Below are 12,045 nucleotides of genomic sequence, written 5' to 3' on the forward strand. Positions count from 1 at the left end.
AGGTGAGAATTACAGAAAGAAAGGGAGGAAAGGAAAGGTGAAAGGAAAAAGGAAAGGAGGAAGGGAAGGAAGGAAGGAAGGAAGGAAGGAAGGGAGGGAGGGAGGGAGGAAAGAAGAAAGAAAGGGCACACTTCCCATGGGTCACTGCTTATTTCAATCAGTTCTGGATTAGACCAGCTTGGTCCTGGTACCTCAGGAAGGGCCCAGTCTTAGAACTCTCTTTGTATTCGCTACATGGATTCATCGATTACAAAAGCACACATGCAGCATTGACCTAGTAGTATCTCTTTTCTGGTATCTCCCACTACCACCCAGACAGTTATTGGCTGTCTGTCTTCCGTTTTGGCGTATGAGCTCCTTGGAGGTAGAAAATGTGTCTGCCTTGTTCACTGCTATAAAACCTGCACTACTTGTATACCAACACATTGGATAAGCTAGATGAAATGGACAAATTCCTAGAAACAATCTACCAAAACTGAATCATGAAGAAGTAGAACATCTCAATAGACCTGTGACTGTTAAGGAGATTGAAGCAATATAAAAAGCTGCTCTGGCCTGTGTGGCTCAGTTCGTTGGAGCCTCGTCCCATACACCGCAAGGCCATGGCTTGATTTCTAGTCAGAGCACATACCTAGGTTACACGTTTGGTCCCCAGTTGAGGTGTATATAGGAGGCAAACAATGTTTTTCTCTCTAAAAATGAATAAACAATTTAAAAAACAACAACAACAAAGAAAAGCCCAGGACTAGGTGGCTTTACTGGTGACTTCTACTACACACTTAAAGAAAAGTTAGCACCAATCCTTCTTAAACTCTCCCCAAAAAACTGAAGAGGAGGGAATCCTAATCCTCTCTATGAAGCTCATATTACCCTGATAGAAAAGCCAGACAAAGACTCTATAAGAAAATACTGCAAAAAATATCCCTTATGAACACTGATGCAAAATCCTCAACAAAATGCCAGGAAACCAAATTCAACAGCACATTGAAAGGATCATACATCATGACCAAACAGAATTTGTTCCTGGAATGCAGGGATGGCCCAACATCCTTTAAATCAATAAAAATCAATCTATGTAATAATACACTACATTAATAGAAACATGATCATCTTACTAGATGAAAAGGCATTTGACAAAATTCAATACCCTCTCATGATAAAAATACTCAATAAAAATATAAAAAAATTGCCCTAGTCGGTTTGGCTCAGTGGATAAGAGCATTGACTGAAGAGTCCTGGATTCAATTCTGGTCAAGGGCATGTACCTCGGTTGCAGGCTCCTCCCTGGCCCTGGCCCTGGTCAGGGCGTGTGCAGAAGGCAACCAATCGATGTGCTTCTGTCACATCGGTGTTTCTTTCTGTCTTTCCCTCTCTCTTCCACTCTCCCTAAAAATCAATGGGAAAATATCCTCGGGTGAGGATTAAAAAAAAAATAGAAAACACTTTTCAAAATAGTAAAAGATATATGTGGAAAAGCCTAAGCAAACGTCATAACAGTGAAAACTAAGAAAAAAGCTTTTCCTTTAAAATCAGGAACAAGAGAAAGATGCCCCACTTTATTAACATAGTATTGAAAGTTCAGAGCAATTGAGCAAGAAAAAGAAAGAAAAGTTATTAAAATTAGAACATAAGAAGCAAAATTATTTCTGTTCATAGATGATATGATCTTATGGGAAATCATCAAGATTTAGGAACTTAAAGATTCCACAAAAAAAACAGAATAAACAAATTCAGCAAAGTTGTAGGATCAACACACAAAAATCTGTTTTGTTTCCACACACTAAGAATAAACCCAAAGGGAAATTAGGAACACAATTCCATTTACAGTATCATCAAAAAAATAAAATATCTAGGAATAAACTTAACCAAGGAGATGAAAGACTTATACACTGAAAACTACAAATTATTGCTGAAAGCAATTAAAGAAGACACATCAAATGGAAAAACAACCCATTTTCATGAATCATAAAATAATATTTAAGATGCCAAGACTACCCATAGCCATCTACTGGGTTCTATGTAATCCCTGTCAAAATTCCAATAGCCCTTTGCAGAAATAGAGAAGCCAATCCTCAAATTCATACAAAAATGTAAGTCAAACAATCTTGAAAAAGAAGAATAAAGCTGGAGGACTCATATTTCCTGATTTCAAAGTGTGGTACTACCATAAAAATAGACATACAAATGAATAAAATACAATAAAGAGCCCAGAAATAAACCCTTCCCCATATGGTCAAATGATTTTTGACAAGGCTCTCATGATCATTCCATGGGGAATGGGCAGTGTTTTCAACAAATAATGCTGGGAAAACCAGCTATCCACATGCAAGAGAATGAAGCTGGACCCTTACCTCACACCATATACAAAATTCAAAATGGATCGAAGACCTAAATTTCAGAGCTGAAATGATAAAACTCTTAGAAGGAAACATGAGGGGGAAGAAGAAAAGAAGATATGTAGATGGCCAATAAGCACATGAAAGATGCTCAATGTCACTAATCATTAGAGAAATGTGAATCAAAATCACAATGATTATGGAGTTTCAGTGGAACCAAAAAACAAAACAAAGCAAAAACACCACAATGAGATACCACTTCACACACATTAGGATGGTTATAATAACAAACACGCACACACAAACACAACAAAAAAAAAAAAAGAGAGAGAAAATAAGTGTTGATGAGGATGTGGAGAAATGAAAACCCTTGTGCACTGCTGGTGGGAATGTGAAAAGGTGCAGCTGCTGTGGGAAACAGTATGTGGTTCCTCAGACAGTTAAAAATAGAACTACCATATGGTTCAGCAATTCCACTTCTGGGTGTATGTACACACAAAAGAAGTGAAAGCAGGGACTTGAACAGATATTTGTACACCCATGTTCATAGCAGAATAATTCACTAGAGCCAAAACATGGAAATAATCAAAGTATCCATCAACAGAGAATGGATAAACCAAATGATCTATAATAATAGAAGGGTAATATGCTACTTAGACTGGCTGTCCTTCCTTCCTGGACAAAGCCGCAGCGGGCCGAGGCAGAGGCGGCAGAGGCCCCCGGCCTGGGCAGCGGGTGGGGGACTGGGGCCAAGGCTCTTGCATGAATTTCATGCATCAGACCTCTAGTACTAGTATATACATACAAAATCGATTGTATGCTCTGACATGGATGAACTTGAGGACATTAGGCTACATGAAATAAGCCGGTCATAAAAGGACAAACACTGTATGATGGCACTTATATGAGGTAGCCAGCACTGTCAAATTCATACAGATAGAGAGTAGAATGGTGGTATCCAGGGGCCAGGGAGAGGAGGTAATGGGGAGTTAGTGTTTACTAGGACGAGTTTCAGTTTGGGAAGATGTCTGGAGCTGGGTGACAGTGATGATTGCACAACAATGTGAATGTACTCAATGCCACAGAGCAGCACACTTAAAAACAGTTAAAATGGTAAATTTTATGGTGTATGTTACCACAATTTTAAAAATCTCTGCACTAGCATTCAGTACAATTTGTTGAGTGACTGACTGAATGAACATGTAATAGAAAATGCTGTTTTCCTTTGGGCAACAAGGTGAATAACAGGTCTTGGTCTCAGATGCTCACAACTGGATGCAGTGCCACAGCTGTGCTTTCTTGGAGCACCAGGGTGAAGGGCAGCAGAGGGACCACATGCTTGAGAGCCCACCCCCTTACCCTGAAGCAAGGCAGGCCACTTGGGGTGGGTGGTGAGGTCTAGCCCAGGGGTGGGCAAACTTTTTGACTCGAGGGCCACAATGGGTTCTTAAACTGGACTGGAGGGCCGGAACAAAAGCATGGATGGAGTGTTTGTGTGAACTAATATAAATTCAAAGTAAACATCATTACATAAAAGGGTACGGTCTTTTTTTTTTTAGTTTTATTCATTTCAAACGGGCAGGATCCAGCCCGCGGGCAGTAGTTTGTCCACGGCTGGTCTAGATGCTCAAAGAATCCCGGGTGCTGCGCCCTGGGGGATGGAGCAGACTTGGTGGGTGGGTATTGAGGCAATGGCAGATCATGTGGAGCGGCCACCACGCTCAGGGCAGCAGAATTCCAGGTATGCCTATGGCCAGAGAGGACACCTGGGTCTCTGAAGCCACCAGCCCCTTCCTTTCTGGATCCCTATGAGGAAGTTCCCTTTGCCGTCTCTCCCTTCTGTGTGGCTTTGCCTGGTCCAGGCCTCTGCTCCCAGGTCACCTCTGTCCACTGCCCACCCTGGGCTGGTGTCCTAAGGACATGGTGGCACCCAGTCCACTAGTACTTGCATATGTGTGGGTCTCCCTTTACTGCAGTACAAGCTCCACAGGGGCCACCACGCAGCTACAGCACTGCTGGGCACACGCAGGTGCTCCAGACCTGCTGAAGAAATGAGGGTGAACCTGGAGAAGAGGAAAACTCTCTGATGGGAGAGAACAGGAAAGTTATAGAGAGAAGAAGCCCAATAGAGGGAGAGCTTGGGACCCATGTCTGGGCTTATTTCAGTCTGTGGTCAGCAGACAGCCGTGGAAGAGCTCTGAATAACAGCAGAGTCTCACTGACACTTCCAGATGCAGGTCCGTTCTCCAGTGTCAGCAGTGAACCACGGGTGGGATTACAGGCTCCCAGCTGTTGTGTGTGTTTAGGGCTCCCTGAGGGTGGCCAGGGGGTGCAGCATAGGCTTTGGGTTTGGCCTGGGTTCCTGTCTTGCTCCCCCACCTCACCAGCCAGCTGACCTCCTTCATGAAGCATTTTAACTCTTTTGAGCCTCAGTTTTCACTTCTGGAAATGGCACCAATCCTACCCAGCCATGACACCCATCTAGATACTGATCTCCAAAGTGGCAGCAGTAACACCCACGGTGTTATGTGAGTGCTGACTGTGTACTCACCACCCAGGGGAGGTTCTAAGTGCTTTGGAAGCAGCTGGTGAGAGTGGTCCGGTCTGGGAAGAACTGAGCACAGTGCACCCGATAAATGCTGGGTGACGATCACTATTTGTAAACAAAGAAATGGAAGTGTCAGAGACGAGGATGCCCAGTCAGGATGGCTTCCTCTGTACACAGTAGCCTCCAGAAGTTTCCAGCTTCCGTGGACCACACCGCTGGAGGGGAAGGTGATGGAAGTGCCCAGGCAGGGTCTCTCGGCCTCCTTACAGACTCTGACCTGCAGGCTGAGCACTGTTTATCTGCCCTAGCTCACTTCAGGGAGTCAGTGGTCCAAGAGTTACTCCCTTTCAGAGCCATACAGGCTGTCCCCAGGAGGAAGGAGGAAGGAGGGAGGGTGACAGCTGGAATTCAGGTTGGAAGGCCTTAGCTCCAGACCCTCAGCAGCTCACCAAGGTGTGAAAGGGTGGAGGAGGAGGCTTATCCCTCTCCTGCCTCCCCTTCCTCCAGTCTCATCTTCCTCATGCTTGTACCTCCCAGCTAAGGCACTGCTGCGGGGCCCTATTGGGGGAGGATGGCTGACTATGTGAGGGCAGATTTTGACTCAATTTGGAGTGAAGACTTCAACTGATCTGCCTGCAAGTGGCCCTGAGAGGCTGCTGGTCGCAGGCCGAGGGCCCATCAAGGATGCTGCTGTGGGATGGTCTGGACCAGACTTCCTGCTCTGGGTCTGTAATTCTGAGTTTGCAGTGGCCAAGATGGGACAGGGTGAGGGAGCGCACACAGGTTCCTTACTCCAATTTAGGGGCCCACTCTGCTCCGGCCCCTGCGAAGGGCACGGAGGACACAGCAGCTGGGAGGGCCAGGCAGGGTCTGCGGAAGGACACCTGAGAAAAGGTCCCGGCCAGCGGAGCGGCCGCCCATACATGCCAAAGACCCTGACCAGCCAGGTGAGGGGGAGGAGTACTTCAGGGCAAAGGCTGGGGTCCACAGCACCTCTACACCCCCTCCTCCTAAGCCACCAATGGGGCTGTCATCTGGGACACAAACACGGACAGAGCACCTGCTGCCCTCCCCACCCTCAGGTCACCCAGGCCTGGGGGCCCTGACCAGCGTTCCTGGGCAGCTCAGCTTTGGATACTCGCTCCCTTTTTACAGAGCTGACCTGTGCCAGTGCTCCTGCCCCCTGGAGCTGAGCATCAGGGAAGTCCGGGGGCAGTAGAAGGGAGGACGGGGTGTCCTCAGCCAGGAATGAGGGGGGAGGCAGGAGGAAAGGGAGCAGTGAGGAAGGGACTGGAGGAGCCCTCTGCCCGCTGCCGAGTCAGAACAAAGTTAGAGCCAAGCAGTGTCTCCTCTACCTTTTCATGGGAAAGGACATCCGCTGGGGCCTCACCCCTCACTCGGGGTTTCCTGTACCCCCAGCCCACCTCTCACCCCCGCCCAGTGCCCCCGGCCCCCTTCCCTGCAGGTCCCTCCCCATGTTCCCCCCATAACACCCTGGCCACCCTCTCCTGGCAGGGCACGCGTTCGTCTTCTCCTGCAGGGGGTCTCCCTTCTCCCCGCTCCCCGCGGGTCCCCGGGCCCACTTTCTCCCTCGGAGGGTCCCCCGTTACCTTCTCCCCCAGAGAGCTGCCCAGGCCCGTCTCCAAGCCCACCTTCTCCCCATGGGCCCCCGACCCACCTTCTCTCCCTAACCGGGGTCCGGACCCGCCTTCGCCCAGGACGGACCCCGAGGCCGCCTTCTCCCTCGGAGGGGTCCCCGGTCCCCCTGTCCCCCAGCGGGGTCCCCGGCCCACCTTCTCCCGGGCAGGTCCCCGGCCCGCCTTCCGCGGCAGGAGCGGCGGCCAGGCCGCAGGCGGAGGCGGCGCCACCCGGGGCGCTGACGTAGAGGCCGCTCGGCGGCCGGGGGTCCCTTCGGTGGGGCCGCGGCTCCCCGCCCGCCGCTCGCCGCCCCCGCGCGTCCATTCCCTTTTGTGTCCCGCACGCCGGCCCCGCGCACACTCGCGCCCTGCGCCCCGGGCCGGCGGGCGGCTCCCGGGCCTGCGCGCGCCCCGCTTTGTGTGGACGCGCCGCGGGTACGCGCGGGCTGTCGTGCTCCCCCGGCCCGTCCCCGGCCCCGGCCCCGGCCCGCCCGGCCCCCGCCCGGCCCGGCCCGCCCGGCCCGACCCGGAGCGCAGCGCGGGCGGCGGGCGGGCGGGCGGCGCGAACATGGCGACGGTGCCGGTGTACTGCGTCTGCCGGCTGCCCTACGACGTTACCCGCTTCATGATCGAGTGCGACGCCTGCAAGGACTGGTTCCACGGCAGGTGAGGTGGCCGGCCCGGGTCGCCGCCCCGGCCCCGGCTCGGCCCGGCCCGGCCCGTGCGCCTCGCAGGCCCGGCCCCGCCGCCCGCCGGCCGCGCGCCCTTTTGTGCCCGGGGCGGGGGCCAGGCCTGCGGGCGCCCCTCGTCGCCGCGCACAAAGCGGGTCGGGGGCCGGCGGGCCGGGCGGGGAGTTGGGGCGCCGGCGGCCTGGCGCCTGACCGCGGGGCGCAGGCCGGCTCCGAGGCCCAGGCCGGCCGCCGCCTCCCCCGCGAAGTTGCAGGAACTTTCCCCGCGCGGCCCGGGGAGGCGCGAGCGGCGGCTCGGACGCGGCGGGGCTGGGCGGACGCGGGCCCGGGGAGGGGGCGGCCGGCGCGCCCACCCAGCGCCGCGGCCAGAGCGCCCGGCCTCGTCCTGGCGGGCGGGACCCCTTCCCGGCCCCGCGGCCCCGGTCCCGGCGGCCTGCTCGCCCCGGGGGAGTGGGTGACAGAAGGGTGTCTGCGGGTGGGTGCTGCGGCTTGGCCGCCTCCTCGCTGGCCGGCACGGCCCCCCGCCCCTCTCCTCTGCTCCCGGCGGGGACACCCCGGTGTGACGGGGACCTCACGCTCTCCTCCGAGGAAGATGGGGTTGGGGACCTGAAGCTTATCTCTTGCCCGTGGCCATGACCTGGCCCTGCGCCTAGTTTCCAAAAGCCGAGGTCCCTTCCCACCCAGAAGTAAGTGGAGGGGGAGGGAGAGGAGGTGGCACTGCTGCCCGAACTGCTCCAACAGGTTTGCATGGGTTTGGGCCTCTGCAGCACCGGCCGGAGGCTGGCCAGGGCCCTGTGCCCTCCGAGGCCACCAAGATCAGGTCAGGGGGCCAGAGAGGGCATGTGCCAGTGGGTGGTCCCTGATCCCCATGGCTGTGGGGTCGAGTCCTGCCAGTTCACAGGGGGGGAGCCTGGCAGCCAGATGTGACAGGACCTGTCCAGACTGGTCAGCGCCAGGCCGGAGTCCCTGTGACAGGGACCCGGCGAGGAGGGGGTGGGACTCCGTGAAGCAAGCACATCTGCCAAGACCTCCTGGGCCTCCCGGGCTGCCTTCCTTCCGGTGCCTGGGGCTGCAGAGGACCCTCCCCACCCCACGCCCCCAGCAGCAGAGCCTGGGGTGTGAACACTGGGCTGTGCACACCCACCAACTGGCATCCCCTCAAAGTTCATAGCTGGACCAAGGGGGAGGGCTGCCATCGGATCCCGCAGGTCCCCTCAGGTCCAGAGGTGCTGAGAAGGTGGCCCTCAGTGCCCTGCGAGTGAGGGGTTTCTCCCCCCGGGGTGCCCAGGTTGGGGGAGGTGTGAGGGCCTGGGAGGACCTCTGTCTGTCTGGCCAGGGCCCTGTCCACCTTACGGGGAAGGGAAGGCCAGGTCTGAGCTAGGTAGGGGATTGGAGCTGGCGGCTGGCCTGAGGGGCTGGTGGCATTTGCTGGGTTGGCCTGGGCAGAGGACGGGAGGAGGTGCATCCTGACACCTTAAAGGGCTGTTTTTGGGAGGCCTTGTCTCCTTATTTCTCATTTCTCGTCTGAGGTCTTTCCTTTGATCCCACAGGCAGAGATCCTTTGATCAGTACAGATTTGTGTCCACCTATGTGGATGGCCCTGGGGTCAGAGAGGGCCTTCCCCCTGCAGAGGGGGTGTGTCTTCTCCACATCTATTAAGACTCACTTGCAGAAGGGAGCCCTGAGGGCGAACCCTCCGGGAGTTCCCTCCCCCTCCACCCACAGAAGGGCCCTGGCAGCTCTGGGCCAGGCCGCCTCGTCGGCACAGAGAGGTGTGTGACATGATGCGTGTTTCCCAATCTCTAGAAATTCCTGGATGGCCCGCTGCTCTTTCTAGATCCTCTTACCATCGGTACTGCTGTTTACTTAGTATTCCACAGCTCATCTCACTTTTTAAAAGTTTGAATACTTTGTAACTTTTTATTTTGAGAGAATTTTAGACTTAGAGAAGAGTTAGTTACCAAAAGGGTACAGTTGCCCTTTCCCCATCCTTCACCTCCACTGAAGTTCACATCTCGCTCGATCACGCTGCCGGCATGGAAACTGAGGCAGAAACACTGGGCAGCATGTCATCCAGACTGCCGGCGTCAGCAGGTTATTTGACAGGTTTCTCCCTGCTGCCCACTTCTTGTTCCAGGACTCAGTGCCGTTCACACTCATGTCTCCTTACTCTCTCTCCAGAACTTGAGTGTCATTTGCCAGAGGTAGTCCCTGTGAAAATAAGCATCACTGTTAAAGTAATAGGCCCTGTCTTGCCCCCCACCCCCTGTGATCGATCACATCTCTCCAGCCTGCCGCATTTTGAGGGGATTGGAAGGGGGATTCTGAGGCTACCCACATTCATGCCAGCGGAGCGTGCCAGCCGAGAACATAGTCGGGGCAGCTCTTTTGTAGGGGCAGAGCCTGTTCCCAGGGTGTGATCCCCGAGCACCCTCCCCGTGTTCCCTGGGGAGGCCTCTCTGCTGGGGTGGGCTACAGTACGGTCAGCCAGGAAGCCAGGAGTCCATGTTCCAGCTCGTCTTGGCCGTGGCTGGTCACTCTTGAGTCGGGGCACCTTGTCAGCCCACCCAGCCATCACTGGCACTGCCTGGGCCTCGCCTGGGAATTGGCTGTGACGAGGAAGAGATGGAGTTTGCAGCCAGTCACCTCGTGAGCAAGTGTCTTCTCTGTGTGTTTGGTAGGAAGTGTGGACCCACGTCGGCCTTGGGGACCTTCCTCCCCAATTAGGGTGCCACAGAGCCACTTGGGCCAAGCACTAGACAGCTTCTGTGTCTTAGCCAGACCCCACGTGTCCCTCTGCCTTGCCCGTGGGAGGTGTCCAGTGCCTGGGGACCATTCGCTCTACGAAATGACCCTGGTGGCTCATCTTGTCACCACCCTGATGTGAAGAGTATCTGTCTGTCTCTGGGACACAGGCATGATTCTGTTAAAGCAGCAAACATCCTACAGCTTCCTGGCCCTCTTTCGGTCACCTGTTCTGTGGAATCTGAAGGGTTCTTGGAGGCCAATCAGTAAAGTGGACGTTAAAAAGTTTGAGAGCTGAAGTTGCTGTGTAAGCCCTGCAGTGACACAGCTTCATTTATTCCTCAGTGAACACTTGTGGGCGCATGTTCTCTGTGGGGTGCCGTACTGGCTGTGGGGTTCCTGGAATAACACGGTAGATTCCGTGCCTCTATGGGGTTTCTTCTATGGGAGTCAAACATAGACCGGGAGGCCCAGGCCAGCCTGGCCAGCCTGTCAGAGTTGTGGGGCAGCATCGTGGGGGCAGGAGCCGGGCGGGGGCAAGGAGGCAGTGCAGGGGCCGCCTGCAGTGTGGCCAGGAGGCAGCAGCCATGTTGGAGGCTCTGAGCAAAGGAGTGGTGGGAGGGGACTGAGGATTTGGCAGGTCCCTTTGGCTGCCATGGGGACAGTTGGTGACAGGGGCAGGGCAGGAGCCACTGTTCAGGTGAGAGGTGCCGGGTAGGAAGCGGGAGGGGGTACCCGGGTGGTGAGAAGGGGTCAGGTTCTGGCGTGGATCCCCTCCAATCCCTGTGTGCTCTTCATCTGTCTGGGCTCTGCCTGCCCTCCTTGCCAGGGCCCTTTCTCCGTGCCCATCGCCTCCAGGACTCGTTGCCTTTGTGAGCTCTCACCCCACCCAGCCTTAAGATTCTTGGGGCAGAGCCACAGCTAGAGGTCCTTGGCTCTCATGGGTGCCTGGCGACACAGTGGGGCTCATGGCCAGCTCTGTTGGCCAGCGGAGCATGTGTGCACTCGCAGGGGAAGGAGGGCCCGCCAGGGGTCAAGCTTCAGTGGTGCAGTCTGGGTGATTAGATCTGACAGTTAAATCCTAGAACCTGAGATTCTGAAATACCAGGGAAGGGCCGTCCACAGGAAGATGGAGTGTGGCCTGACATGTTTAGAGATAACAATCATTTTGAAAGGAGAAATTCTTCCTGTGAATTTAAGAAGTTCTGGAGGAGGTTGGGGGGGGGGGGAGGGAGGGCAAAGGGGGGAGGGCTAGCTCCCAGAGGGAGAGCAGAGGTGCCCTGTCCGCCGACCCTCCCCAGGTGAGGTGAGTCTCCTAGGGAGTCACTTGGAGTTAGGCTTATCGGAATTGCCAGGGTGTTTGCTTTCATTGAAAATACTGGGCAGGGAATGTGCTGGTGTGAGCCTTTTCACTGCAACCCACGTTTGTGTGGGTCCTGTGGGGTCCAGGTATGCTGCCGATGGCCTGAGTTTGGGAAAAGGTTTGGAGGTCTTGCCTCATTCCCAAAGAATGTGCAGATTTGCTGTTGGGAGTGAGTGTCAGCCAGGAAATAATGTGCCACATCGAATGTACTAGACTCTAGTAACTAGAGGAATCTAACGTCTAAATTCCGGGTGTGGGGAAAGCGGAGTGGTCACTTGGCTTCTAAATGACCAGTGTGATAACAGTGCTGCAGGGCTCACCCTGGGGCTGGCCTTCATGGTCTCACGGCTTGTCCCAGGTCATTCTCTATTGGTTCCCGCAGTGACCTCCTTTGCCCTCCCACTTCCAGCAGGGAGGGGGCGCCCTGCCTCCTCACCCTCTGGAGGTAGACGCTCCGCCCAGGGGACAGGGGCAGGGATTGCACCGGCTTAAGTTGTTCTGGATCAAGGACCTGAACAAATACCAGGTACTGACCTCCCCCTTCGTGTCCATGGTTTCACACATGCAACATGGTTGGAAACAACTTCACAGCAGGAAGGTGGCCTCCAGGTGAGGACAGGGCCTCTGTGTCTCTGGTGGCCCCCATGTCCCACCAGCCTCGTGCTTAGATTTGCGTCTCCATCTTCGCACCTCTCCTCCTCTTGCCCCCCCATCATTCCCATAGTGC

General features: G+C 54.7%; 2 protein-coding genes across 6 annotated transcripts in view; one reads left to right on the forward strand and one right to left on the reverse strand.

The window, feature by feature from the left end:
- Window positions 1-3,885: 3,885 nt before the first annotated feature.
- LOC118667630 (translation initiation factor IF-2-like) lies at window positions 3,886-7,114 on the reverse strand. Of its 2 annotated transcripts, XM_036331381.1 has the most exons (3): window positions 6,678-7,008; window positions 4,888-4,989; window positions 3,886-4,376 (listed from the first exon to the last, which is right to left on the reverse strand). In XM_036331381.1, exons 1-3 carry the CDS (start codon window positions 6,844-6,846, stop codon window positions 4,249-4,251), a joined length of 399 nt encoding a protein of 132 aa, XP_036187274.1. In that variant the 5' UTR covers window positions 6,847-7,008; the 3' UTR covers window positions 3,886-4,248. The 2 variants fall into 2 exon arrangements, with proteins under 2 accessions (XP_036187274.1, XP_036187273.1); XM_036331380.1 differs by having other exon boundaries at window positions 3,886-4,989; window positions 6,678-7,114.
- PHF2 (PHD finger protein 2) overlaps window positions 7,065-12,045 on the forward strand; it is an 85,395-nt gene continuing 80,414 nt past the window's right edge. For all 4 annotated transcript variants that reach the window (XM_036331374.1, XM_036331376.1, XM_036331379.1 and 1 more), the window contains exon 1: window positions 7,065-7,187. In XM_036331374.1, the coding sequence (XP_036187267.1) occupies window positions 7,090-7,187 (98 nt within the window). In that variant the 5' untranslated portion in view covers window positions 7,065-7,089. The remainder of the gene's footprint in view (window positions 7,188-12,045) is intronic.

Source organism: Myotis myotis, unplaced genomic scaffold (assembly GCF_014108235.1).
Source record: "Myotis myotis isolate mMyoMyo1 unplaced genomic scaffold, mMyoMyo1.p scaffold_m19_p_12, whole genome shotgun sequence".
In the NCBI taxonomy this organism is placed as follows: Eukaryota; Metazoa; Chordata; class Mammalia; order Chiroptera; family Vespertilionidae; genus Myotis; species Myotis myotis.

What these genes read in the sequence shown, in the direction of transcription:
- LOC118667630 (XM_036331380.1), bottom strand. Translation starts at nt 7,091, where the DNA reads ATGTTCGCGCCGCCCGCCCGCCCGCCGCCCGCGCTGCGCTCCGGGTCG.